Source organism: Lemur catta, chromosome 1 (assembly GCF_020740605.2).
Source record: "Lemur catta isolate mLemCat1 chromosome 1, mLemCat1.pri, whole genome shotgun sequence".
Lineage (NCBI taxonomy): Eukaryota > Metazoa > Chordata > Mammalia > Primates > Lemuridae > Lemur > Lemur catta.
The window spans coordinates 109,418,485-109,446,139 of NC_059128.1; the positions used below are offsets into that span (position 1 = coordinate 109,418,485).

General features: G+C 59.6%; 2 protein-coding genes across 4 annotated transcripts; one reads left to right on the forward strand and one right to left on the reverse strand.

Moving 5' to 3' along the window:
• Positions 1–204: 204 nt before the first annotated feature.
• HDGFL2 (HDGF like 2) lies at positions 205–16,826 on the forward strand. Its single transcript, XM_045545194.1, has 16 exons — positions 205–424; positions 2,640–2,716; positions 2,809–2,947; positions 8,556–8,756; positions 9,709–9,825; positions 9,929–10,000; positions 10,684–10,846; positions 11,018–11,093; positions 11,202–11,514; positions 12,686–12,789; positions 13,683–13,756; positions 14,081–14,151; positions 14,560–14,661; positions 14,908–15,121; positions 15,858–15,987; positions 16,507–16,826. Exons 1-16 carry the CDS (start codon positions 353–355, stop codon positions 16,604–16,606), a joined length of 2,025 nt encoding a protein of 674 aa, XP_045401150.1. The 5' UTR covers positions 205–352; the 3' UTR covers positions 16,607–16,826.
• On the reverse strand, positions 16,794–27,655 carry PLIN4 (perilipin 4). Of its 3 annotated transcripts, XM_045545159.1 has the most exons (8): positions 27,559–27,655; positions 27,398–27,464; positions 26,764–26,896; positions 25,944–26,005; positions 20,816–23,876; positions 20,516–20,703; positions 19,603–19,692; positions 16,794–19,524 (listed from the first exon to the last, which is right to left on the reverse strand). In XM_045545159.1, exons 2-8 carry the CDS (start codon positions 27,446–27,448, stop codon positions 19,192–19,194), a joined length of 3,918 nt encoding a protein of 1,305 aa, XP_045401115.1. In that variant the 5' UTR covers positions 27,449–27,464; positions 27,559–27,655; the 3' UTR covers positions 16,794–19,191. The 3 variants fall into 3 exon arrangements, with proteins under 3 accessions (XP_045401115.1, XP_045401126.1, XP_045401135.1); XM_045545170.1 differs by having other exon boundaries at positions 25,944–26,002; positions 27,398–27,655; XM_045545179.1 differs by lacking the exons at positions 16,794–19,524; positions 19,603–19,692 and adding an exon at positions 19,699–20,306 and having other exon boundaries at positions 27,398–27,655.

The window sequence follows — 27,655 nt, forward strand, 5'->3', positions numbered from 1 at the left end:
ACCTCCCATAACCTCCCATTAGGCCTCTGGGTCACACCCCTTGGTTCTGCCCGTTATCCAATCCCGTTAACTTGCTTCTCCCCATCCCCTCTATTCATTGGCCGCCGGCCTGCTCTATCCCCGCACGTGGTCCTGAGCGACGGCGTTGCCTGCCCGTGACGGCCGGAGGGCGGGACTTCCGGCGGCGCAAAGCCCAATAAACACGCGCCGGCCGGCTGCCCAGGCGGTCGCCCCCGCCCCTCAGCGTCCCGCTCCAGCCCCCGGCTTCGCCTCCCGCTGCCGCCGCCGCCGCCGCCGCAGCCGCTATAGCCGCTGCCGCCGCTTCCCGCGGCCTAGGCCTCCCGCCGCCAGCATGCCACACGCCTTCAAGCCCGGGGACTTGGTGTTCGCCAAGATGAAGGGCTACCCGCACTGGCCAGCCCGGGTGAGGCCGCGCGGGGAGGGAGATGGGCCCGGCGGCGGGGGGTGGGGCTGTGGGGGCCCCCGGCCTGAGGGAGCCGCGCGCCGCGGGCCTGGGGGTGTCCGGGGCCTGAGGGCGGCGCCTTCCGGGCTCTCGTGGTGTCCGGGGCCTGAGGGAGGCGCGCGCCGGGGTCTGGGGGTGTCGGGGGCTTGAGGGAGCCGCGCCAAGGTCTGGGTCCTGAGAGACCCTTGCCCCGGGGTCTGGGGGTGTCCCAGGCCTGAGGACTCTCGCGCCGGGGATCTGGGGGTGTCCGGCCTGGAGAATCCTCGCGCTGGGGGTTTGGGGGTGTCCCGGGCTTCAGGGACCCTCACAGCCGGGATATGGGGATGTCTGGCTTGGAGGACCCTCACGCCAGGGTTCTAGGGGCCCAGGGCATAAGAGACCCTCGCCCCGGGGCCGGTGGGTCTGAGGGGAACTTGGGATTTGAGGAGGGGGTAAAATCTGATTAGAGGCGGGCGCCGCAGGCTGAAGCACCCCACTGTGGGGCCGCGAGAAGCCCAGTTCAAGGCCACCTGTGAGGGGCTTTAGGGACGAGGGGTGCAGTAGTGGAGAATGGTTGAGAGTCAAGGCTGAGGGATGCTGGAGCCCTGAGCTAGTGGCTGAAGGAGGTGGGGCGTGGACGTGGGGCTGGGGGAAATGGACTTGAGAATGGGGTCGGCATAAGGCTGGTTGGGGGACCCTAGGGACTGGTCCCTTTCGGGGAGCAGGCCAGGAGGAGGCTGAAGAAGTTGGTTTGGGGGGCATTTGGGGGTAGGGGTCTCCTCCCCAATGCTTGAGATGGAGACTAATCTCGGACCCAAGGGGTGGGAGCGCATCTGAGGGAAGGGGGCTGAGCCAGGGGACCTAGGTGGTCCAAAGTGTCCAGGTCAGAAGGGCATCCCAAGCCTGGGAGTTCCAAATGTGCAGGGGGGTGGAGTTCCAGGCCCTGTCAGTGGAGGAAGGCCAGGTCTTAGAGCTGTCTCCCCAGGGCTGAGGCTGGTGGAATCTGCAGGGTAGCACTGGAGGAATTTGGGGCCGGGCGTGGGGAAGGGGCAGTGAAGGGGGGAGGCTGAAGGGTGGGCCGGGCCAGAACCAGCACAGGAGGTGGCTCGGGGTTGACTGTTGACTGACGGGCAGTCTGAGAGCAGGTGGCTTTTGGAGCCCGGAGCTGGTGCTGCCGCCGGGATGTCCGGGCCTCGGGATCAGGGCGGGTTCTGCGTGAGGCAAGAGGAGAAGCAGGGCCCAGAAGGCATGCCCGCTGGTCCTCCGCGGGACCAGCCGGGATGCTTCTGTTGGGGTTGGGGAGAGGGATGCTTGGCCTGCAGGCCTGTGGCCGAGCCCAGGGGCCAAGGACTTTGGAAAAGTAGAGGAAAAGTGAGCAAGAAGGAAGTCGCGGAGTCGGGTTGGGCAGATTCCATCAGCCTCCCAGGAGCTGGAGAAGTGGATGGGGAATGGATGAGCTGGGCCCAGAGAACTCTCTCTAGCACATTTACTCCCGCTTATCTTTCTTGGGGAGACCAAAGTGACAAAACTTTATAGACACTTCCCTCTCTTGCCCAGTTCTCGTCTTTCCAGAGCACTAGGTTTTCCCTCCCCGTCCCCCCTTCTCCAGCCCCTCTTCTAGCCCAGAACGTTTCCAGGCACCTGATTGGAAGTGAAGGGGCTGCTGGCCTCCTGTGGGGAGGTGACTGACAGCTGCCAGAGCCCATGGGCCTGCAGGGAGAGGGTGGGACTTCCTGGATGCTCAGAGCCGTCTAGTGTAGCCCACCCCCCACGCTCCGCATCCCTGGAGCTGCCCGCTGCACCCTCCGGGGGACCGCCTGCTGATCGCCTCTTTGCAGGAGGGGTCCGGTGGGAGGGTCCTGGGAGTCCATAGAGGCTGAGCTCAGCCCCACCCCCTGGTTGCTTCAGAGGGCCATATTTGGCTTTGCTTAGGTGCAGCACCTGCCTTGGGGCCAGCTCTCTACCTGGGTGGGAGAGAGAGCACTCTGGGTGGGGGACAGGTTTGCAGTGGAGGCTATGCAGAATGCAGATTTCTATTTGGAAGGGGATGCGTGCTCCTGGGTTAAAGGCTGCCCTCCTTCCAGCATGGTTTTCCCCAAGTAACTGGGCTGTTTCCTTGGTGATTTCCTGGTTCAGTGGGCAAAGCTCTCCCCATGCCCCAAGCCACCCTGACTGGCCCGCTGGCCTCTCTCTGCAGATTGATGATATCGCTGATGGTGCTGTGAAGCCCCCGCCCAACAAATACCCTATTTTCTTCTTTGGTACACACGAAACGTAAGTGTCCCCGGCTGGGGCTTGGCTTTTCCCTCTGGTGCCTCCTGGGATGGCCTGGCTCACCTGGGACGGCCTGTGGTTCCTTTCTCCAGAGCCTTCTTGGGACCCAAGGACCTGTTCCTCTACGACAAATGTAAAGATAAGTACGGGAAACCCAACAAGAGGAAAGGCTTCAATGAGGGACTGTGGGAGATCCAGCACAACCCGCATGCCAGCTACAGCGCCCCTCCAGTGAGTACCTCGTGGAGAGTGAGTCGGGCAGGGCACTTCCTCACCGTGGGGCTGCAGGTGGCCTTCTCCTGTCTCTTAGGAAAAGAAGAGGCCTCTAAGCCTGGGTCTCTCCCCTGGGCACTGTGCACATTGGGGGCATCCTGGGCACTGCAGGGTGCTGAGCAGTGTCACTGTTCTCCACCCACTCTATGCCAGGAGCACCTTCCCCCAAGTTGTGTGGGGACAGAGGGCGCAGAATCACCCCTGGTGAGAACTATTGCTGTAGGATTAGCCTGAATTTATAACAGTGTTGTTATAGCTCTTATAAAACGTTTTGTTTTCTAAGGAAAATACATATTTTTCTTTCAATAGCTCCCCCATTACTGCGAGATTTTAGACTTGGGTGAAGAAGGTGGTAGTTTGTAGATGGGAGAGTTCTCAGTCAGGTGCAGAAAAAGTGCCAAGAATCATAGAGGTGATGTCTCAGTGGCAAATCAGTGTCGGGAAATATTCAGGGAGACGGAGAAATTTAGAAAAATAGAAGTCAAATTGCCAGATGGCCATGGAAGGATAGGAGAGGGATGCCTAGCTCTTGGTATTTTGGGGTGATCTGGGATGTGGGAAGATGGGCTAGGGTTCTTTGCTTTTTTTGTTTCCTTTCATGTCAGTGTCTTGCATGGAATCGCTCTGCTTTTAACCACTGCTTTGGAGGTTTTTGTGAGAGTCAGTGGCAGGGGTGGTCTGGGCTTAGCAGGGTGGGCATGGAGTTGTCAGAAGGCCAAGGGAACTGGCCAAGGGAAAGTTTGGCTGTTAAGGAAGAAAGGGACATCTGAGGTGGTCCAAGGGGAGGAAAGTGGAGCCAGCGAAGGTGGGATCCAACCTTAACATTTGTGACTGGAGGATGAAGTCGTTTTGTGGTGCTTGGTCGTGCGTGAGAACTCAGGGTCTTGAGACGGTCTGGGTGTTCCTGTCTGTCTTAGTTCAGGCTGGTTGGTGCTTGTTGAGCTTCCACTCCATAGACATCTCCGTTTTGACACCTGCTGCGTGCCACGTGCCACGCTAGGGGCCAGGAACACAAGATGAGTCAGGCACAGTCCTTGCCTTCTGGGAGCTTACAGTCGAGAATTCAGGATTCACTCAACAGATGTCTCTTGAGCTCTGAGGATTTGGCAGCCCCTTCTCAGGGGGCCAGTTTCCATGGGCGTTGCACATTGGTGATATCTTACTTTTATCACCTGTGACGTGTCTAGGAGATAGGTTCCCCTGGTTTGGTACCCGCCACCTATCCCCAGGCTTTGCTTGTCCCCAGCAAATAGATTGTAAGGCTTTTAAGGTTGTTGAGTTTCATGAGATCCTTTTCTGGCCCCAGCTCAAGTTCTCTTTGGTTACGTCCTAAGCCTGTTACCTCCTGGTGAATCATCAGACCATTTAATATTTATTGGACACCCATTGCTTGCCAAGTACCGCACAGGTGCCTGCCCTCCAGGAAAGGAAACTCAAAACGGTGCACCCTAGAAACTACACAGGTGCTGTGTAGACCCTCTGAGTTGAGAAGTGGCTTTATTGGTGCCTATTGCTGCTCTTTGATTCTCCAGCCTGTCTATGCTTCCAAGTAGATGTGTTTAAAATGCAGAGTCCTGGGTCATACTGCTAGAGACATAGATTTAGTAGAGTAGGACCGAATTCTGGAGACTTGCAGTTTTTCTTCCCAAGCATTGTCTTGGATGCTTCTGATATAACTAGTACATAGGCTTTTGGAAGCACAGCTTTTTTTCTTTTCTTTTTTTTTGGGGGGGGAGTGGCAGGGCAGGGTCTTGCTCTTTTACCTGGCCTGGAGTGCAGTGGTGTCATCATAGCTCACTGCAGGCTTGAACTCCTGGGCTCCAGTGATCCTCCCACCTCAGCCTCCCGAGTAGCTGGGACTACAGGTGCCACCACCATGCCTGGCTAATTTCTTTATTTTTTGTAGAGATGAGGTCTTGCTATGTTGCCCAGGCTGGTCTTGAACGCCTGGTCTTAGCGATCCTGGCCAGGATGAGCTGGGGGCAGGGCCCTGGAGGAGGGGGCCTGGGGAAGAACCCCTGCAAGGGGGGGAACTGGACTAGGAGCCCTGCCGTGTGGACAGGTGGCCCTGGGCTCATGTTCTGGCTCTATTCCTCACTTGCTGTTGGGGATTGACATCCTCTCTGAGCTCAGTTTCCTCATGTGAAACAGAGGACCACGAGGCCCCTAGCCTCTCACAGGGCTGCTGGGACAATCAGTGAGAAAATGCATGTCACATCCCCTGCACAGTGGCCTAAGTGCTCAGTGGATGTGGAGATGGTAGTCGGCAAGACTGGGTTTGACTGTCCCCTTTCCAATTTAGTCACCCTCCAGACCCACACCCTCCAAGACGGTGGGAGAAACCAGCCACGCATCCTCCTCCCTGCTCCATTGGGTCCAGAGATGGTTGGAAGTCGGCCAGCTTCAGCCTTTTATTTATGGGTACTTCTCTGTGCTACCAGCGTTCAGGTCCTGCAGGTGGCTGGTGAGGACCAGGTTTCCCCAAACTTCTGCTGGAGGGCTGTTCAGTCCCTGCCCCATGAGCTGCCCCTGGAGAGCCAGAGTCCAGGCTTTATCTACAAGCACAACCTAGTCATTCATCTTCCCAGAGACTCAGTTTCCCCACTTGGGCAATGCACACGTTCTTCCCAACCGCCTGCCAGGGCTGTGGAGGCACGAATCGGCTCACAAGTGGTCGAGAGTGAGGGGAGACGTTTCCTGAGGAGTAGCTATGACCAGGGACCCTGGCTCTGAGGCCGAGGCAGATCTGCACTCGCAGCCCAGCTCTGCAGTTACCCGCTGTGTGATCCTAAGCTGTCACTTAGCCTCTCTCTGCTTTTTGCTCATCTTGGGATGATAATTCCTACCCATCCACAGAGAGAGCCATGATAAGGCCCTGTCACCTAAGCAATGGTAGCTCTTAGGACTCTGGTACCGATCTGCGCCTCCTGCGGAAGACCATCGGGCCAGCCATTCGGTCTCTGACCCTCTGAACTGCTGGCCCCCCCATGAAAAATGGGGGGTAATATTAAATACCTCCCTTCTCTGCTCACTGGCATGCTCCAAAGGGAAACAAGAAGCTCCGAGCCTCTGACCGCCCGGGGGGAAGGAGTGACAGAAATGTACCCTGTGAGCGTTTTCTTCTTCCCTCACATTTTAGGTTTGGGGCTTGACCTATTTAGTATTATCCTTTTTAATCTTGTCAAAATTATATAGACAGGGCCCAGTCACTGTGCCTAAGGGCCATTGGCCATGGTGACACAGGGAGACAAAACACGCTCGGTGCTGAACAGCGAGGTTGTCGCAACATCTGGTTCTCATTTTTCTCATCTGTTGAGTGGGGCTTGTCAGCCTGAGTTCGTGTGTGAGACTAGGGTGGGCTCCGCTGCGTGGCAGGGGAGGAACAGGGGCCCTTAAGAAAGCTTGGAGGGGCAGGGGCTGAGGGAGGGCCCGGGTCTCCTCCTGGTCCTGGTGCCTCTATTCCTGTGTGCTGGCCTTGCCCTGCCTGGTTCAGGTCCCCCCAGCCCCATCCACTCTGGCCACCCAGCTGCAGCCCCTGGCACAACGTGGGCCTCTCTCCTCTCCACTTCTCCTTCCCAGCCTCAGGGTCCACGCGCTGCCTGAGATGCCTCTGTCCTGTGCTCACGCCCTTCTGCCCCTCGCTGCTTTCTCAGCACACGTGTCCCGCTGCCATCACTCGCACCCCACCGTAATCACACCAGGAGAACGCGGCTTTCTTTTTCCATAATGGCTTTTTAAAAATTGAAGTAGAATTCACGACATAAAATTCACCATTTTAACCATTTTAAAGTATACCCTGTGGTGGCTTTTAGTATATCCACAGTGTTGGGTGGTCATCACCACTAATTCCAGAACATTCCCATCACCTCCCAGGGAAACCCATACCTGTCAGCAGTCACCTTCGAGTCTCTCCTCCGTCTAGGCCCTGGCAGCCTCTGATCTGTTCTCTGTCCCTGTGGATCCGCCTGTCCTGGACATTTCATATAAATGTCATCACACTGTGTGGCGTTGTGCATCTGGCGTCTCTCACTGGGCATCACGTCTTCTAGGTCCATCCGCATTGGAGCTCATGTCACAGCCCCTTTCCTCTTTACGGCTGAGTGATACTCTATTCTGTTTCCAGAGTATGTGGCTTTTAAAAATCTCAATCTCCTTCTCTTTTCTTAAAAAATGGCAGTTATTTAGAAAAGAAGTGACTTGGTTAGATCTTATGCTCAGACGTGGCCGTGCCAGGTGCTGCTGGGCGCGAGCTGCATTGTAACCATGCATTTACTTGCCTGTCCCCAAGTTAGACTGTGAGCTCTGCGAGGGCAGGGACCATGTCTTACTGTCTCTAGCCCTGGCGCGCAGCACAGGGCTGGGCTGGCAGTAGGTGTTCCATGATGTTCGCTGGATGGTTGAGTGACGGCTGAACACAGCCGAGGCTCACACATTTCCTCCCACAAATGTACAGCATCCAGAACAAGTTTGGAAAGAGACCTGAGCAAGCCCCGTGTCCTGGTTGGCCTTGTGCCATCTACCTTATGGGCTTTTAGATCCTCGACACCCCAGCATGATCCTGCCCTGGCTGCCTCGCTGTCCACTCCTTTGCCACCTCCACCGCTGTCTGTGCCCCAGCCGTGCCAGCCTCTTCCGGGGCCAGAGGGGACCTTCATTCATGTCCTTCCTGGTCTCTGGAATGCACCCAGCCCCTTCCCCTTTGCATGCTTGGGACGACTCCTCCGCTAAAATGTCACAGCCTCAGAGGGGCCTCCCTGACCACCCAGGCAAAAAATGACATTCCCACCTCTCGTGATCCTCGCAGCCACACACCCTGATCTTGCTCCTGCGTTTATCTGTTTAAATGGTGGTGATCGATCTCCCCCACTAGGTCACCAGCTCCAGGGGCAGTGGACCGTGCCCTGGTCACTTCTGTGTACTCCCTTCCCCGAAGCCCAGTGTCTGACACACAGCACTGCTCAGCAGCCCTCGGCTGAGTTTGTAAAGGAACCTGGTCACGTGGCTGGCACGTGAGAATCGTCCTATAAGTGTGTTATTTTTGTGTCTGTCACTGCCTGCGCAGGCATCTTAAGTGTAGTGGAACTAGTGGTGCCGGGAAGGTAGAAGCCTGGAGGTCTCGTCCTAGGTCAGGTTCCACCTCATGATATCGAGAATGGTTCAGAAAATAAAGAAGAGGCAACTTGACCTTGCTGTAGTCAGGGCATTGGCCCCAGTGCTTCGCTGCTAGCTTGTTTCATCCTCACCATAGCCTTCTGAGACCCAAACCATGCCACCCCCATTGCTGGGGCGGGGACACTGAGGCACAGAGAGGCTGGAGTCACTTGCCCAAGGTTTAACCCTGCAGCTTGAGGCCCCACCCTGGCGCCCACCACACGTGTCTCCCCCACTGTCCCACCTCGGTTCTCTGGACTTTCTGGGTCTCAGTTGCCCCATTTGTAAATCAAGGAGACTGGACGCTGACATTCAAGACCCCGCTGGTGGGTACTGTCCTCCGGGTTGCTGTCCTGGTTAGGAAACCCACCCTGGGCTCGTGGTGACACGTGGTCTCTATCCCCGGCCACGCCAGCCGGTGAGTTCTTCCGACAGTGAGGCCCCGGAGGCCGACCCCGTGGGTGGGAGCGACGCTGATGAGGACGACGACGACCGGGGAATTATGGCTGTCACAGCTGTGACCGCCGCAGCCGCCAGTGACAGGATGGAGAGCGACTCAGACTCGGACAAGAGCAGCGACAACAGTGGCCTGAAGAGGAAGACCTCGGCACTGAAGGTGGGGCAGGGCGGACCCTGACGTCTCACCCGTTGCTGCTCTCCCTTCTGCCTTTCTTTTGTTTCTTACTTTTTTTTCAATATGTATTCAAAAGCATTGAGGTATAGGCTGGGCACGGTGGCTCACGCCTGTAATCCTAGCACTCTGGGAGGCCGAGGCAGGTGGATCGCTCGAGGTCAGGAGTTTGAGACCAGCCTCAGCAAGAGCAAGACCCCGTCTTTACTACAAATAGAAAGAAATTATCTGGCCAACCAAAATATATATGTAGAAAAAATTAGCCGGGCATGGTGGCGCATGCCTGTAGTCCCAGTTACTGGGGAGGCTGAGGCAGGAGGATCGCTTAAGCCCAGGAGTTTGAGGTTGCTGTGAGCTAGGCTGACGCCACGGCACTCACTCACCGGGCAACACAGTGAGACTCTATCTCAAAAAAAAAAAAAAAAAAAAAAAAGCATTGAGGTATGATCCATATACCATGTCAGTCACCCTGTCAGAGTGACGTTACTCAGTGGTTTTTAGAATATTTGCAGAATTGTGCAACTGTCACCTCTGTCAAATTCTAGAACATTTTATCACCCCAAAAGGAAACCCCATCCCCATCAGCAGTCCCTACTTTCTCACCTTCCCAAACTGATACTCTGTCCCTGTGAAACACTCACTGCCACCCCCTCCCTAGCCCTTGGCACCCACCATTCTACTTTCTATCTGTGGATCTGACACGTCTAGGGACCTCCTGTGAGGGTTTGTCTCTTTGTGACTGGCTTATTTCACTGAGGATAACGCCCTCAGGATTCAAGATCCCTGGCTTTTATCAGATTCTCAGAGAGGTCCCTGATGCCCCAGGAAGATTCTAGAACCTCAGCTCTACTCAGGCTGCCAGTGGTCAGATGCGGGGCTTCCTGCCAAGAGCATGGCTTTCCCAGTTGCTGATACATCCAGGTGGCTCCCCTTGCAGATGTCGGTCTCGAAACGAGCTCGAAAGGCTTCCAGTGACCTGGATCAAGCCAGTGTGTCCCCGTCCGAAGAGGAGAACTCAGAAAGCTCATCCGAGTCAGAGAAAACCAGTGACCAGGTGGGTAGGTGGTGACTCTGAGGTAGAGCAGGAGAAGGCGGGTGAATGGGTGGAGCCCTGCGTGGCGGCCTGCGCCCCCATTCAGTGCACTCTCCCTACCCAGGACTTCACCCCTGAGAAGAAAGCGGTGGTCCGGGCACCACGGCGGGGCCCCCTGGGAGGACGGAAGAAAAAGGTAGAGCATATTTGGTGCCTTTTGTTCCCCGTGCTCACTCGTAGGGCCCTTTGTGGTCACTAGCACTGTCCACAGTGCGGAGTTGGGTCCTTTGCGGAGGGGGTTAGGGCACAGGCCATGGTGGCCCCCAGGAGACAGTGGTTGTGACCCGAGCGCTCCTATGTGCAGAGCCCGAGCTGCCCTGCTCCTGAGGGGGCCCACAGCCTGGGTTAGAAAATGGGTTTCTGGATTGTTGGCATCGGAAGAGAGTGAAGCAGTCTTAAGGGCCCTGTGTGTGAGTGAGAGTGTGTGTATTATGTGTGCACGTGTACAATTATGTATTATGTATGTGTTCCGTTACTGTGCATGTGTGTCCATTAGGTGCACACGTGTATGAATGTGTTGTGTGTGTGCACTAGGTGTGTGTGCATTTGTGTCTATGTGTATGTGTAGGGGTGTGTGGGTGTGTGTGTGTGTGTGTGTGTGCGCGCGCGCATGTCTGTATGTTGTGTGTTGTGTGCGCTTGTGTGTGGTATGTCTGTGCATGCTGTGCCTGTGTGTTTGCAGCAGGTCACGAGGGAAGGCTCAGCATGAAGGGACTGCGGGGTGGGGGGCACAGGGGACGGACCTGGCCTCCCCTCGCGCCGCGTGACGCACTCTCCTTGCTGGCTTCCTGACTCCTGCCTGTCCCTGCTGCTCCCCAGAAGGTACCCTCGGCCTCTGACTCAGACTCCAAAGCAGATTCAGACGGGGCCAAGGCTGAGCCAGTGGCCGTGGGGAGGTCAACGTCCTCCTCCTCCTCTTCCTCCTCCTCCTCCTCTGACTCGGACGTGTCTGTCAAGAAGCCTCCACGGGGCAGGAAGCCAGGTAGGGTCGGCCCAGTGCCCGCGGCCTGCACTCCTGCACCCACAGCTGTCTCGCCCTGGCCTATGCTGGGGGCTCCCGGGGTGGTCCCCATCTGCTTGGAGTCCCCCTGGAAGCACCCACAGTCCTGGGAGAGACAGTGCTGAGACGATCACCGCCATCCTTTCCCCGTAGCTGAGAAGCCTCCCCCAAAGCCCCGAGGCCGGAAACCGAAGCCCGAACGACCCCCATCCAGCTCAAGCAGTGACAGGTGGGTGTTGGGGTCACCTCTAGGGGCGGGGTCGTCCATCAGCTGAGGCCACAGGTGCAGCCCGAGCATCCATGGGAATGGGAGCCCCAACTACCCTCCCGCCCACAGCGACAGCGAGGAGGTGGACCGCATCAGTGAGTGGAAGCGGCGGGACGAGGCTCGAAGGCGCGAGCTGGAGGCCCGGCGGCGGCGTGAGCAGGAGGAGGAGCTGCGACGGCTGCGGGAGCAGGAGAAGGAGGAGAAGGAGCGGCGGCGTGAGCGGGCTGAGCGTGGGGAGGCTGAGCGCGGGGCCAGCGGTGGCAGCAGCGGCGAGGAGCTCCGGGATGACGAGGAGCCCGTGAAGAAGCGCGGCCGCAAAGGCCGCGGCCGGGGCCCCCGGTCCTCCTCCGACTCGGAGCCCGAGGCCGAGCTGGAGAGAGAGGTGCGGCCCTCCCTGGAGCCTTCCCCTGCCTCGCCCGGCTGTGGCTGCAGCCAGCGCGTCCCTGCCTTCACCCCACATTTATTGAGCATCTACTGGGTACAGTGTACCGTCTCGGGTGCCGAAGATAGAGCAGTGGGAATGCAGAAGCCCGGAAACCTCTGCCCTGGAGGGGCTGATGTCAGAGGGAGGGAGGAAGGGAGACAGGGCACGACGTGACCGTTGTGTGTGGTGTTTTCCAGAGTGTTTGATGCCAAAGAGAATAAAGTGGGTGCGTGTATGTGGGTAGACCCCAGAGACGTTAGTAGACCCCAAAGGCTTGAGTTCAGATTTCAGTAAGGATCCCAATAAAGGGAGAGGGGATCGGTGAAGGTATCTGGGGGGAGGCGTTCTAGGCAGGAGACACAGCCCGTGCAAAGGTCCTGGGGCAGGACCATGCCTGGCGTGTTGGAGGCACAGCCAGGAGGCCTGTGTGGCTGGAGCAGAGTGAGGAGGGGGAGAGTGGGAGGAGGGGAGGGCAGGGAGGGGACGGGGTAAGTCGTGCAGGGCCTGGTGGGCTGCAGGGAGGACTTGGGCTTTGACCCCGAGGGAGGTGGGAGCCATGGAGGGCTGTGGGCAGAGGAGGGACGGGCCTGACTCAGGTGCTCACAGACGCCCTCTGTCCACTGGGGGAGCAGTGGGGAGGCCTCTGAGGCGGGTGGTGACTGTCAGGCCCGGTCTGTACATGTGTGCTGTGGGCCCTGTCGAGCCTCCCCACCTGTGGCACTGGCTGTCTGGCCGGAATCCCCAGAGTCTAACCTAGACCGAGGCCCAGAGAGACCCCATGTGATGGTGACCCCTGGGCCAGGCCTGCCTTCTTTGGGGGAAGCAGGAAGCATGCCCTCTTCTCCCCGTCACTCCTTGTCACAGAAGGGGACGGCACTTCTGGTGTAGGAACTGTCCCAGCCTGGGCCTAGAGCTGCCAACAGCAGGGCAGTGGGGCTGCCCTCCACAGTGTGGAGCCTCGGCTCCAAGACCCCCAGGGTCCTCCGTCACCTCCCTCCTTGCCCCACCAACTCCACACACAGCGGAGGGACAGCAGAGAGTGTCGTACTACACTTCGAGGTGGGTGGCTCAGGGGTCTGGGGTGAGCCCTGCTTCCCACTGCTGCAACCCCTTTCTCTGACCGCCGTAGGCAAAGAAATCATCCAGGAAGCTGCAGTCGCAAGGCTCAGAGCCCATGAGGAAGCCCAGCCAGAAGGAGAAGAGAGGGCGGCCGGAGGAGAAGCCCCGAGCCAGGTGAGCCCCCCCTGCCTGCCCATGCCCCAGGGCCCTCAGGCCTGCACCCTCTCGGAGAGGCTTCTGGACTCAGTCTCGGGGGCAGATCCCGTTGAAGTTTCCAGTTCTTGAGACCTATCAGGTTGTGCAGGAATCATTGCTGCAGAACTGTGGTCCTCCCTGTAGAGCAGGGATCTCACCGGGGTGATTCCATCCCCAGGGGACACCGGGAAATGTTTGGGGCACTCATGGTTGTCACAACTGGGGAGGGAAATGCTTGGGGCTTGGAGTGGGTGGAGGCAGGGACACTGCTTAGCACCCTGTGGTGCCCAGGATGGTCCCTCTGCAGAGAACGCTCCAGGCCTGAGTGTCCTCAGTGCCGAGGCTGAGAAACGGTGCCCCCGTCCCATGGTTTAAATTGTGAGACCCCTGCCAAGATGAGGAGACGGAGCCACCTCCCGGCCCACTTTGTACGTGGGATTCCAACCGTCAGCGGACAAACCTGCTCAGTAGGAACTTGGCCATGTGGCGTGGCGACCAGTGTGGCGTGGCACTCGGGACTGCACCTCAGTAACACTCCGTTCACGAGCATCAGCTTTGATGCCTTTTCATAACTCATTCACTTGGTTGTACACAACCAGCCCTTTGCCATGTGTAAAAGAAAAGAGTTCTGGGATTCCGTGTTTGCCCATAAGAGCCAGATGGTAGTCTCACGTCTTTGGTCGGCAGCTTCCCTCGGCCTCTGCCCTGGGCTTGGGTCGTGCCAGGGCCTTGACTCTCCCAGCTTCTAGGGCCTCCTAAAGGTTCCCTACTGCAGCAGCTGCGGGCCCTGGCCCCTTGGTGGGAGAGTGGTGGCTGGGGCAGGGGCCATGAGGACACTGGTCAGGCCTGTCTGAGGGAGTGCCTCTCCGCAGGCCCCTGAAGTTGGAGCGAACCCGGAAGCGGTCTGAAGGGTTCTCAGGGGACAGGAAGGTGGAGAAGAAGAAAGGTGAGGTCCTGGCTGCTCCAGTCCCTGTCTCAGCCTGTGATTGCGGAAGGGAGGAGGGGAGGGCCATGATCCTGGCTGTCCCATCCCTGGAGGGGTGTGTGTGAAGGTCTTGGGCCAGTTCTGGGCAGGGGCGCTCAGGTGTGCAGGGGTAGGGGCTGAGCTAGGCCCAGCACGTGTACAGACCCAAGGCCCTGACCACTCCTCCAGAGGGTCTTAAGCCACTGCCCCCAGAGGGTTTTAAGCCACTACCCCTGAGCCAGCTGACACCTGGGGCCTCCACGGCCCTGCTCAGGCCTGGTTGTGCTGTCTCTCTCCTGGCCCCAGAACCTTCCGTGGAGGAGAAGCTTCAGAAGCTACACAGCGAGATCAAGTTTGCCCTGAAGGTCGACAACCCGGTGAGAGTCCTTGGGACTCAGGGGTCCTGGCGCAGCCCCTCCCCTGAGCCAAGCAGTCCCCTCTGCCACCTCCCATCCAGGGTTCCCTTAGAAGCCTCGGGAAATTGAGGCAAATTCAGGGTCCCACAGGTGGGTGGGGTGGGGGTACCTGTTCCTTTCGCTTGTAAGCAGGTGGGGATCTCCTGTCCTGAGGTGCAGTCTCGGCTCCCCAGCAGGTGGCGCCACAGTGGGTCTCAGCCCCCCCACCACCAGATTCCCCTAACCTTAACCCGGCCCGGGCAGGGAGGCTGCGCCATTCTGCAGAGTCAGCCCTTCCCATGGGCAGCCCAGGGTGTCTTCCTCCCCCTGGCGGCGCCTCTGGGACCCCCTGACCAGGCTGTCCCTTCTCATTCCCACCCCACCCTGCAGGACATAAAGAGGTGTCTGAACGCGCTAGAGGAGCTGGGCACCTTGCAAGTGACCTCTCAGATTCTGCAGAAGAACACAGACGTGGTGGCCACGTTGAAGAAGGTATGGCAGGATTGCAGAGGCGGAAAGTACTGGTGGCAGGTGGGGTGAGGCTGGGAGCAGGTGTCTGCCTGGGAGCCCGGATTCCTGGCAGAGCTGCCCTCGGTCATTGAGAAGGCAGCAGGCTGGTGGGCAGAAGAGCCAGGCCCACGGAGCCACGCTGCTGGGAGGCATGGCCGGGAGGGGTAGCCTCACCAGCGTTGGGGGTAAGGCCACTGCACGCACTGAGTCAGGCTGCTCCGTGGCCAGATTCGCCGTTACAAAGCCAACAAGGACGTGATGGAGAAGGCGGCCGAAGTCTACATGCGGCTCAAGTCCCGGGTCCTGGGGCCCAAGATTGAGGCGGTACAGAAAGCAAACAAGACCGGATTGGAGAAGGAGAAGGCCGAGGCCGAGAAGGCCGAGGAGAAGCTGGCTGGGGAGGAGCCCCCCAAGGGCACGGTGGAGGACGAGCCAAGCACTGGTGAGTGGTGGGCGGCTGGGCCGCTGATCCCCTGTGGCCTCAGCTGCAGATGGGCAGCACCTTCTGGGAGGGGGCACAGCTCTGCTGTCTTCCCCCAACCTGGGAGTAGCGTGTTCCTGCCAGGGCCTCTGTGCAGACCCGGCTCTGTCCCCGGGGCAGCCAGTGGAGGGGTGTTTGGGCTCTGCCATGTGCCAGACAGTCGGGGTACAGGCGACCTGGGCTGCATGCTTGCGGGGTTGACGGGGCCGACTCATGGCACGTGCATACCCACGCTGCTCCTGGGCTCGGAGCACAGCCATGGGAGCTGTGCACATGGCGGGGTTGGGAGTGGGAGCGTGCCCCAGGAGGCTGCCGATGGAAGTTTGGGGGGATGAAGCCCTTCGGGGAATGAACTTGCTGGGATCACGAGTGGGCTGAGAGGAGACAGGTGTGTCCAGCAAGGATGGTGGCTGAGGGGACTCTGGGGTCAGGCAGTCTGATTACAGATGCTCAGAGCAGCCCTCTGGCGAGCTCAGGAGCCAGGCTGGGAAACAGGCTCACTGCATTTGGGCAGGCCCAAGGGTTGAGGAGCATGGGGACCCACTGGACACAGTGCTCAGTGTGGCCCCAATCCAGGGTCCTGGAGGGCTGAGGGTCCTTCAGGCCCCTGCCCCAAGTTGGCTTGCTCTCAGTGGGGAGGGTAGGGGGTCCCCGACTACAGCCCAGCAGTGTCTCGTGACCCACGTGTCCCACATAGATCTCTCAGCCCCGGTGAATGGCGAGGCCTCATCCCAGAAGGGGGAGAGCCTGGAGGACAAGGAGCTGGAGGAAGGCCAGGACTCGGAGGAGGGGCTGAGGGGTGGCTCCTCTGAAGAGCTGCACAACAAGTAAGTGTCACCAGGCCAGGGTAGCCCACGTCTGTGAGCTGCTCATACCGGGCCCTGCCCATCACCCCCCAACCTTTGCAGCTGGCCCCTAGGATCAAGCTGGTTGGCACTTCCCCTTGTTGGCCCCCACTAAGGTGGCTCCAGGCCTTTGAGCCTCCTGGGCAGGTGGCTTCTTGCTCACCCTCCAGAGTGGCCCAGGCAGGCACCATGAACAAGCCCCACCCTGTGATGGTGGCCAATGCTGAGAACCCCAGGCTGGTGTCTGGTGGCCGAATTCAGTTCTCGTTTATCGAGCAGCTGCCTTGCACCGGGCCCGGCTGGCGCTGAGCGTGGTCCTTTGGGACGTTTGCAGCCTCTCTGGTGGGGGAGGAGGGGCAGGTGGGAAGGTGTTGCCCCAGGGAACGGTGGGTGCTGGGCACGGGGCAGAGCTCTCCCTGGGGCCCTTCCCCACCCTGATCACCCCAGAGGCAGGGAGGGGGCTGGAGGGTGCTCACGCCACCTTTGCTATGTCCCCATCAGCAGCCTGCGGGAGGGCCCCGACCTGGACAGGCCTGGGAGTGACCAGCAGGAGTGTGAGAGGGAGCGGGCGGACTTGGAGTCCCCAGATGAGGAGAGCTGAGCACAGGCCTCCGAGCCGGCCTCGCCCCGAGCTCAGCCCACAGTAGACGCCCGTAGGCCGCCCCGTGTCCTTTTCCAGCCTCCCAGACGAGCAGAGAACTTTTGGGGAGACGCTGTGCTGTTTGTTTGTATTTGTCCCCTTGGGTTTTTTTTCTGCCTAATTTCTGTGATTTCAAACCGACATGAAATGACTATAAAGGGTTTTTTAATGAAAAAAGAAATCACTTTTATTGGCTTGGTTTTCTAGCATTGCCAGTGCAGCTGGGGCTGGAGCTGGGAGCCATTTGCAGCTGTCACAGGGCCCGTTTGGGGACAAAGGGTTCAGCCTTTGGGCCACCATGAGCTCCAGGCCCAGCTCAACCCCACAGGGCAGATTGTGAAAGGAGAGGGGGCAGGAGCGAGTCTTTTCTAGAGGGAATGAGGGAGAAATAAAAATGTCTAGACTTCACAGCTCAACCAGAGCCCATGGTTTGACCTTTCCCACGTGTGGCAGTGCCCCACAGGGCGAGCAGGAACAGATGCTGGAGAGGACAGAGGTGCAGCTGGGCCAGGAGGGTGGGGACTGTGCCTTCCCTCGAAGCCCCCAAAGTCCCTGAGTCCCTCCCTGACTCGGCTGTTATCCTTCCCGCCCAGGCTGCCGGTGGCTCTGGGCACCCAGGCAGGCTCAGAGCAGGGCATTCAGGCCAGGGATGTTGTGAGTTATCCATTGTCTTCAATGTTCAGGGACCGTGAGAGAGGCCTCGACTCATCCGGCTGCGTGTCAGCTCACTGTATCCCTTGGGCAGGGGACCCTCCCATCCTGGGCTTCTCTTTCCTTGTCTGTGTGAGGGGGTTGACCCCAACTCACAGGACTGTTGTGTGGGTTCACGCGGGGGAGGTGGGCATGGCTCCTAGCGAGGCGCCCAGCACACAGTAGTTGCGCATTCAAGGCCCCCAGCCCAGGATGGCCAAGTTCCCTCCAGCCCAGCCAGGAGTCAGGCCATGGTGTGGGAAGGGGTGTCCTGAGCCCTGCCCTGTGGGTGGCATGGAGGGACATGAGCCCAAGCTATCAGGCCTGTTGTCTTTAAATGACAGTGTGTCTAGTGTTGTGGTCTCTGGTGACTGTGTGTGACAGACTGAGGAGGCGGCTCAGGAAGGTTTCCTGCCCCATCCCTTGTCATGGCCCGTCACCTGGGGCTGTCCCCGAGGTGCCAGCTTCCCCAGCTCAGAGCTCAGCTGTCACACCGCCTGGCCCCTCATAGACCCTGGCGCCCACGGTGCCCTCTCTGGGCTGAGCTGGCCCATCCTGCACCTCCAAGGAGCTGGGAGCACCAGGGTCACTTTCTGAGAAGGGGGAGCCTGCAGGAGACAGCCAGGTTAGGGGTTGTCAGCAGCGGTACAGGTTCCTGGGAAGGCGGGGGCCGCACAGAGATGGCTGCCATGTGGCCGGTGATGGAGCGTCTCGTACACTGACATCCTGAGCTGTCATCTCCGTGGCACACAGGGCAGCAGGACGGGGATGGGATCATGTACAGCCGGTGGGTTCACTGCCCGCCGTGTCTGAAGGCCACAGCCTCCCAACCTCTCAGACCCAGCGTCCTCCTGCAGCCGCCCCTGTCTTGGGGCGCCCCAAGGACCCAGGGAGAGGGTGCAGGGGAGGAGAGGGCTGCCCCAGGCACACTGGGCTTCCTCGGCTGAGCCAGCTCTGGGCTCCAGCTTTGAGTGCACATAGCACGTGCGGCAGGTCTTGTCAGATACCCCGTGCGCTCCGTGCCCTGCAGGGAAGCTCTTTGTTCACGTTCTTTAGTGGCAGCCTCTGGGCCCAGCCTCCTGAGGGGCCACAGAGCCTCGGGTGTGTGCACCAGTCGTGGCCCCGTGGTAAGTGGCTGGAAGCTGGAAGCAGCTAGTTTGGTCACCACTCCCCACCTCTCCAAGTTGTGCAGTCCTTGAGCCAAGCCATTGCAAAGGCTCCTGGCAGCTCTGTCCCCGTGAAAACCCTTCTCTTGGCCACACCAGGGCTTGGCAGAGGCAGCAGGAGTCTGCTGGGGATGAAGGTGGCATTTTCTCGTGCATCCTGGTACGAGGGAACTTGGTCCTCCAGACCCCCAGAGTGTTGGTTAGGGCCAGGGGACATGAATTCAGAGCGAGGACGGAGCAGCACCACCTGTTTAGGCTGGCAGCTACGGGACCAGACTGTGGGGCCCGGAGAGCCTCCCTAAAGATGAAAGTGTTCCTAGTGGGGGGCGTGGAGGAACTGCTAGGCTGGCAGGTTTCTGCGTCACCTTCCTAATCGCAGTGGTCACTCCGAGTTTGAGGGTAGGTCATTGGCCTGTGGTCTTAGCGACCTGGGGCTCCTAGGGCAGGAGAGGGGCAGCAGGGCTTGGGGAGAGGCGGCAGGTACAGGCAGGCCTAGAGCGAGGGTCATGGCGCGGCTAGACTCAGGTCACTGCCTCCATGGCCTCAGCACTGGGTCCGCTCCAGCCCCTGGGGTCCAGGGCTTTGGGGAGCCAAGCTGGGGCTGGGGCTGGGGCCGAGGGGCGGTGGGGGAGGTTCAGAGGAGGCTGCTTGGGCTGGGCAGGGAGGCCCCTGTGTCCTGGTCTGCAGGACCTACAGCTGCTGCCCAGCCGGGGCCGAGGCAAAGGGACCCACCAGCCAGCCAAGCGGGGGGCTGTGCTGCACGTCCTCCAGCAGCGCTTCCAGCCCCTGCCACGCCTGGCGCACGCCCTCACGGCTCTGGGCCAGGCGCTCTGCCGGCAGCTCCTCCACACAGCCAGCGGAGGACACCATGCCGTAGAGCTCGCAGAGGCTGTGCCTCGCCCGCCCGACCTGCTGCTGGAGCTCCGCGGGCAGGCCCTGGAGGCCAGAGGCCAGGCTGCTGTAGGCCGTGTGCAGCTGCCGGGCGAGGCCGCAGACCCTGGACAGAGCCCCAGCATCCTGCTCCTGCGGGAGGAAGGTGCCAGGTGAGGGTAAGGGGGACCAGCAAGGGGGTTGGGGGACCTCAGCCCGCACTGGACGCACCTCCTGGATACCAGTGTCCTCCATGCTGGCGTTCGGGCCTCGGTCCAGATGCAGGGGCTGCCCCTCAGGAGCCTGTTTGGCCTCTTCAATCTGGAAAGAGAACCCAGCAGAGGAGACCATGGCCTCTTGGCAAGGCCCTGTCACGCTCCCTCCCAGGGACTAGGGGAGGCGCTCAAAGTCTTGGCCTGGGGACTTTGTGTCCCAACCTTTCCAAGGCAGGTGGAAAGGCCACGAGTCTAGAGTCAGCCCCACCCTGGTGGCTTGTGTGAGGAGGCAGTCATCCGGGTTCCCCATAAGCTCAGGGAGACGAAGGAACATAACGTCGTTGGGGTCTTGTCACCCCCTCAGCTAAAAATGCTGGGGGTGGCTGCAGTGAGGTGAGGCGTGCCAGGGGTCCCAAGGACTGACGTGCCCTTGGCACTGTGGACATTTGGCTCCAGATTGTGCTCTGAGGTGGCAGCTGTCCTGGGCGCTGTAGGTGCTGAGCAGTGTCCCTGCCTCCACCCAGTTCATGCTGGGAGCTCCCAACCCAGTCGTGACAACCACAGGTGTCCCCAGACACCCACCAAGTGTCCCCTGAGGGCAGAATCACTCCAGGTGAGACCCCCTGGGTTAGGGGATTCCACTGACCCGCAAGGACCCTGCATCCCACGGTCCCCTGCCCTGCTGAGGTCCTAGGAGGCTGCACATGTTTAAATCCACACCTGAGTGGGGAGGGATAGAAGAGGGAAGTCCCAGGGGTCACCTGGTATGTGCTGTCTGGTGTCCGGGGTGAGCAGGGAGCAATCTGAATATTTTTCGAAACAGTTAACTCAGGTTTCCCCCCTGGGCACCATGGACACTGGGATGGGGTCGTTCTCTGGGGCCCTGCGGGGACTCTAAGAAGCACTTACGGGACAGGGAGAGCTCTTACCATGCTGCAGCAGTCCTCCAGCTGCGCCAGGGCATCCCTGGCTTGGAACTGGCTGTGCTGCAGGTGGCTCACGGCATGTTCAAAGGCCCGCTGGCGGAAGCCTGGGGTCAGGTCGCCTAAGCGGACGAAGTAGCTTCCCTGGTCAGCCGAGAGCACCTTCGGTCCGGGCCCAGAGGCAGCCAGCTCAGCTGCAGAGGGAGGCGCACGGCTCAATCCAAGAAGCCCCTTGGGGCATCTGGGCATGGCACCAGCCTGGGGGACCCAGCTCCGGATGGGGCATGCCCCTCCCTGGCACCTCACCTTGCTCCGTGGCGCTCATGGGGTGGAAGATCTCCCCTATCCCCTCCAACTCGTCCCGCAGTGCCGCAAAGCCCATGGTTCCTTTGGGGCCGCATGTGGCTGCCAGGTGCCCCACATCCCCCGTGCCCGGGGCGGCTTCTTGGGAGAATGTGGCCACATCACACGCAAGGCCTTTGGTGGCGGCTGTGGCTTCCTGGGCAAGCTCCAGGCCTGCACAGGGCGAGGCTGGAGGGCTGGAGACCCCCACGGTCAGGGCCTCTCGGGGGCTCAGGGTGGAGTGTTCCCCTCCGTTGTCTGCGGTCTTGCAACTGGAACGCTCACCCCACACGGTGTCCTGGGTACCAGGTAACCAGTTCCGGATGGTGCTGAGACCAGTGTGGACAGCCCCTGTGGCGACATGGCCTGCCCCAGTGACCCCAGCAGACACTGCATCTTTGGTGCTGGTCAGCGCGGTCTTGGTGGTGTCCAGGCCCCCCTGGACGGCCCCTTTGGCCACATTCACGGCACCGGTCACCCCACTGCCAAGGGTGTTCTTGCTACCAGTTAGGATAGCTTTGGTGGTGTCCACACCTGTCTGGACAGTCCCTTTGGCCACATTCACTGCCCCAGTGAGCCCAGTGGACGCTGCGTCTTTCATACCCGTGACCACAGACTTGGTGGTGTCCAGGCCACCCTGGACGGCTCCTTTGGCCACATTCATGGCACCGGTCACCCCACTGCAGACAGTGTCCTTGGTACCTGTAAGCACAGTCTGGGTGGTGTCCAGGCCAGTCTGGATGGTTCCTTTAGCCAAATTCACTGCCCCCATCACCCCAGTGGACACTGTGTCTTTGGTGCCAGTCAGCACAGTCTTGGTGGTATCCAGGCCTCCCTGGATAGTCCCTTTAGCCACGTTCACGGCACCAGTCACCCCACTGCAGACGGTGTTCTTTGCACCTGTTGCGATATTTTGAGTCGTGTTTAGCCCAGTTTGTACAGCGCCTTTGGCGATGTTCACTGACCCCATCACCCCAGTGGACACTGTGTCTTTGGTGCTCGTGACCACAGACTTGGTAGTGTCCAGGCCCCCCTGGATGGCTCCTTTGGCCACATTCACGGCACTGGTCACCCCACTGCAGACGGTGTCCTTGGTACCTGTCAGCACGGTCTTGGTGGTGTCCACGCCAGTCTGGACAGTCCCTTTGGCCAAGTTCACTGCCCCAGTGAGCCCAGTGGACGCTGCGTCTTTGGTGCTGGTCAGCACGGTCTTACTGGTGTCCAGGCCAGTCTGGAGAGTTCCTTTGGCCACATTCATGGCACCGGTCACCCCACTGCAGACAGTGTCCTTGGTACCTGTAAGCACAGTCTTGGTGGTGTCCACACCAGTTTGGACGGTTCCTTTGGCCACGTTCACGGCCCCAGTGAGCCCAGTGGACACTGTGTCTTTGGTGCCGGTCAGCACGGTCTTGGTGGTGTCCAGGCCCCCCTGGATGGCTCCTTTGGCCACATTCATGGCACCAGTCACCCCACTGCCAAGGGTGTTCTTGGTACCTGTCAGCACGGTCTTGGTGGTGTCTAAGCCAGTCTGGATAGTCCCTTTGGCCACGTTCACGGCACCAGTCACCCCACTGCAGACGGTGTTCTTTGCACCTGTTGCGATATTTTGAGTTGTGTTCAGCCCAGTTTGTACAGCGCCTTTGGCTACGTTCATGGCCCCAGTGAGCCCAGTGGACACTGTGTCTTTGGTGCTGGTCAGCACGGTCTTGGTGGTGTCCAGGCCCCCTTGAACAGCCCCTTTGGCCACATTCATGGCACCAGTCACCCCGCTGCCGAGGGTGTCCTTGGTACCAGTTAGGACAGCTTTGGTGGTGTCCACACCTGTCTGGATGGTTCCTTTGGCCAAGTTCACTGCCCCCATCACCCCAGTGGATGCTGTGTTTTTCGTACCCGTGAGCACAGACTTGGTGGTGTCCAGGCCGCCCTGGACGGCCCCTTTGGCCACATTCACAGCACCGGTCACCCCACTGCAGATGGTGTCCTTGGTGCCAGTCAGCACAGTCTTGGTGGTGTCCATACCAGTCTGGACGGTTCCTTTGGCCACGTTCACTGCCCCCATGACCCCAGTGGACACTGTGTCTTTTGTACCCATGACCACAGACTTGGTGGTGTCCAGGCCCCCCTGGACGGCCCCTTTGGCCACATTCACAGCACCGGTCACCCCACTGCAGATGGTGTCCTTGGTGCCGGTCAGGACAGTTTTTGTGGTATCCATGCCGGTCTGGACAGTCCCTTTGGCCATGTTCACTGCCCCCATGACCCCAGTGGACACTGTGTCTTTCGTACCTGTGACCACAGACTTGGTGGTGTCCAGGCCCCCCTGGACGGCCCCTTTGGCCACATTCATAGCATTGGTCACTCCACTAGAGACGGTGTCCTTGGTGCCAGTCAGCACAGTCTTGGTGGTGTCCATACCAGTCTGGACGGTTCCTTTGGCCACGTTCACTGCCCCCATGACCCCAGTGGACACTGTGTCCTTGGTACCGGTGATGACAGCCTTTGAGGTATCCAGACCCCCTTGGATGACCCCTTTGGCCACACTCATGGCACTGGTCACCCCACTGGAGACGGTGTCCTTGGTACCTGTCAGCACAGTCTTGGTGGTGTCCACACCAGTTTGGACGGTTCCTTTGGCCACGTTCACTGCCCCAGTGAGCCCAGTGGACACTGTGTCTTTCGTACCTGTGACCACAGACTTGGTGGTGTCCAGGCCCCCCTGGACGGCCCCTTTGGCCACATTCACAGCACCGGTCACCCCACTGCAGACGGTGTCCTTGGTGCCGGTCAGGACAGTCTTGGTGGTATCCATGCCAGTCTGGACAGTCCCTTTGGCCATGTTCACTGCCCCCATGACCCCACTGGACACTGCGTCCTTGGTGCCCACGAGTGCAGATCGGGTGGTGTCCAGGCCTCCCTGGACCACTCCCTTAGCCACGTCCACCACATTGGCCACCCCAGAAGAGATGGTGTCCTTGGTCTTGGTCATCTTGGAGCACACCAGGTCTTTGGCCCCGGACACGATTTGCTGAGAAAGGACATGGGTGGTTAGGAAGAACCGAGAGCCACCTTCTCCCCAGACGTTCACCTTCCTGACTCCCTCGTGTGCCCTATGGGGAGGACTGCAGTCACCTAGAGGCCCCACCTCCCTGAAAAATGAGCTGCTTCTCCCTCCCCCCACCCCCAAAAGGACGTCCCCCTGGGACACTCCCCAAGCTGTGGCTCTGCAGGACACAACTTCACAGGCTCTGCATCACAGAGTGCCCCACAATTCCCTCCCCCTCACTCCCACCCCCTGCATCAGTAGACATCCCGTTAATGCCAGCAGGTCCTGTGACTCCTCTCGAGCCCTTGTCAAGGCCAAGGTCCCATGGCCTGGGCTCCATGCAAGTCTAGAATTCAAGTTTTTTTCATCTTGCCTATTCTCTGTTCATGGCAAATTTTGAACCTGGTTTCCTACTAACGCTGCGGAGACCAAATTGCTTATTAAAATTAATGTGTTGAAGTAAAAGAAGTGAATCAAGGTTTAGAAAAGTAGTAACCAGGCTGGGCACTACAGAAAATACAAAAATCAGCCAGGTACAGTGGCTGCACCTGTGGTCCCAGCTGCTTGGGAGGCTGAGGCAGGAGGATCGCTTGAGCCCAGGAGTTGGAGGCTGCAGTGAGCTATGATGACGCCCCTGCACTCCGGCCTGGGCCATAGAGGGATACCCTGGCTCAAAAACAAAATCAAAGCAAATATACCCCAAAATAATACAAGTTTTACAAAAATAAAAGTAATAACCAGAAAAGTACAGAGATAGGCATTAGGTTGAGCCATGCACTGATAACTTCAATCAGTTTTGACCGAAGGGCAGTTTAACCAAACTAAACAGAGGGGCTGACAGCCTACAAGTTACCACCACTCAGGTGTCACCCCGAGTGTGGTGTTTTTAATTCAGTGGTTCTCAAATGGGGCAGTTCTGTCGCCCACAGGACACTGGGAGATGTCTGGGGACATCTGTGGTTGTCACAACCGAGGGGTGCTCCTGGCATGGGGTGGGTGGAGGCAGGGATGCTGCTCAGTGCCCTGCAGTGCCCCGGATGGCCCCACCCCAGAGAATGATCCTGCCCCAAATATCTTTAGTATCGAGGTTGAGGAGCCCTGGAATTATATTCTCACCACGTGACTCCTGCCCAGCTTTGGCGCAGGTGAGCACCCTGGGCTCTTTAGCTGGAGAGACCTGGGTTCAAATCCCACCTCTCTTTCGTGCACTTGCTTTGTGACATTAGGCAAGCCACATCCCCTCTCTGGGCCTATATCTTCATCTGAAAACTTCGGATTACAGCAGCTCCTTCTTCAGGGATGGTGCAGATGAGTCAAGGTGCCCGAAGCACTTCGCATGTAGGTGCTTAATTGGTGCTAGCACAGAGGAGTGGGGCAATACACAAAGGGGGGGCCCAGCTGCCAGGGGGCCCTCTGAGATCCTCTGATCCGGCAGGTGCTGCGGGCAGAGGGGAGTCGTGGGAGACACCAAGTTGGGGAGGGGGTGTTGGGTGGAAGAATTGTCCCGGGGCCTCGCTGTTCATTTGGCCTCCTGCTGTCCTAGATCAGCCCCTCCGCTTGGCCGGGCCTTGGGGACAGTGATAAGGCCATTGCACCCCAGTTACCCAGGACTGAGGGTGGACATAGCATAGGTCACTGTTCAGCCCGACCGTCCAAGGTTCAAATCTCTACCACGTCTCACTGTGTGACTTCCAGAAAGTGGCTCAACGTCTCTGTGCTTATGTTGTTGTGTGGGGCACTGTCACTCCCTTGGGAGGATTAACTATGAGAAGTGCTTAGCAAGGAGCCTGACACCCAGAGAGCACGTTGCCGGCATTTTGGTCGCATTGTCCTAGGCATGAATTAGCAGACTGAGTCTCACAGTGCTGGGAAGTGAGGCAGCACTGCACCCATTTCACAGACAGGAAGGCTGCGCCTGGAATCCCCAAGCAGGACACCGGGGGTGTGTCTGCCTTCTGCTTGGCTACGGCAACCCCCAGGTGGTAGGAACTGAAATGTCCCAGGAGGGGGCCCCCCAGGGTCTCAGGCCGGGCTTGAAGGGGCCCTTACCTTTTCCGAAGGCTGTGGTGACTTCTCCATGCCCTTCGCCATCTGCTCTGGGTTGGTGGCTGCTGCGGGGACAGAGGCCGGTCAGGGAGGACGAGGGACGCCAGTTGGGATCACCCGCTCTGGTGCCCATTGCGCAATTGCCGGGCACAGCTCGAAAGGTCAGGAATGTCCCAGCTGCCCGGCCAGGGATGGCAGGAGGTGACTTCCACAGCCACCAGCCAGGCTCAGCCACCCACCCTGCCAGGGGCTCCCTCGACCCCATGAGGCTGCAGTCCCCTGGAGCAGGGCCCTGTGGAGTTTTCTCTGCTGGGCCTGGGTGCTGGACGCCCACCCTGAGATCCGGGGCCCCCATAGCCTGGTGGGGTGGGGGGAGGCCCTGCCCTGCCTGCCCTGCCTGCCCCGCCCCCGCCGCAGCTGCAGCTGCCCATCGCAGGGCAAGGTATGTGGAGCAGAAGTCAGCTGCCTGGGGCTCTCGGCCCAGAGCGGGGCCCAGCCCGGGCAGCCACCCCAACCCCAGGCTCCCTGTAGCAGCCCCCGGCGCCTGGCTGTGTGACCCCAGGGAAGGGACATGCAGAGCACCCCACCGGTCCACAGTGCATCAGAAACAGGGTGAGGGGGCGTTGTAGCGAGACAGGCCTGGTTCCAACCCCACTTTTGCTGGTTATACCTCCTTGAGCGACTCCCCCGCGAAGCCTCTATTTCCCCATCTGGCACTAAGCGAGTGTGCCAGCCACCTCATGTCTAATGAGACCACATGGGCACATGTGAGGGGCTCCTGGGTCCACCCACAGAGGCTCCCACTGTTGGGCTGTCCACTCACCCTGAGCCTGGGCGGCAGGGGCACCCACGGGGTCGGTGGTTGGCCAGACTTCTCTCGCTGAGCTGTGGGCATTGGCCACCAGGTTCCGGGCAGAACTGAAGCCAGGCAGGGACCCCAGGAAGCTGCTCAGGGTCTGCAGGGGTGGGGAGGGTGGCTTGAGCCGGGCCAGGCCAAGACAGGGACGGGGTGGGAGGACGTATCATTCAGTCCAATGCTGTCCCGGTCCCTTGCCCCTGGGCAACCCCGGAAAAGTGTTGAAGCCACTCTGAGCCTCAGTTTCCTCACTGGACAATGGGCAGGTTCAGCCTGCCTCCTAGAGGAAAAGGTCATCTCCCAAGTCCCCAGAGAGCTTTTCCTTCCTAAGCCCATTGCACAAATGGGCAAACTGAGGCTCAGAAAGGGGCCGAGGCTGGCCCAAGGTTGAACTGTAGAGAAGGCACTGAGGTTGCATGAGCCCTCTGCCCTAGCTTGAGACAGGAGGGAAGAGTTGGCTTCGTGGCTCCCAGAGCCCTCCTGCCCCACTGGGGAAGGCTCTCTCTGGACTCTGGGCCCCAGGACCGTGGATGTCACCTTCCCGAGGCTCCAGGGGTCTCCAGGCCCCAGCAGGGATCTGTCCCTCCCTTGCGTCCCTTACCTTGCCCTTGGGTTTGGGGGGGTCCCGGCCGCCTTCGTCCGGAGAAGACATGGTAGTGCCTGAGTGGCTGAAAGGGGGCAGAGAAGGTGCGTGAATGGGGGGTCCTGGGCCTCCTGCTCCACACTGTCCCCCCAGGCAGTGACCTGGAGGCCCGGCCTCACCGCAGCGTCACCAGGGACAGACTTGTCCCCGTGCACCTGGACTGTGTGGGGTCCCTCAGAGCGACGGGCTGCTCGGCTGGCAGCTGGCTCTGCTGGC

What these genes read in the sequence shown, in the direction of transcription:
- HDGFL2 (XM_045545194.1), top strand. Translation starts at nt 353, where the DNA reads ATGCCACACGCCTTCAAGCCCGGGGACTTGGTGTTCGCCAAGATGAAG. An exon ending in CAGAGAAAACCAGTGACCAG is followed by an intron (nt 9,826 to 9,928) that starts GTGGGTAGGTGG and finishes CTCCCTACCCAG; the next exon opens with GACTTCACCCCTGAGAAGAA. An exon ending in TGGGAGGACGGAAGAAAAAG is followed by an intron (nt 10,001 to 10,683) that starts GTAGAGCATATT and finishes GCTGCTCCCCAG; the next exon opens with AAGGTACCCTCGGCCTCTGA.
- PLIN4 (XM_045545159.1), bottom strand. Translation starts at nt 27,448, where the DNA reads ATGTCTTCTCCGGACGAAGGCGGCCGGGACCCCCCCAAACCCAAGGGC. An exon ending in CATGAGCGCCACGGAGCAAG is followed by an intron (nt 20,704 to 20,815) that starts GTGAGGTGCCAG and finishes CTCCCTCTGCAG; the next exon opens with CTGAGCTGGCTGCCTCTGGG. An exon ending in AGGACACTGGTATCCAGGAG is followed by an intron (nt 19,525 to 19,602) that starts GTGCGTCCAGTG and finishes TTCCTCCCGCAG; the next exon opens with GAGCAGGATGCTGGGGCTCT.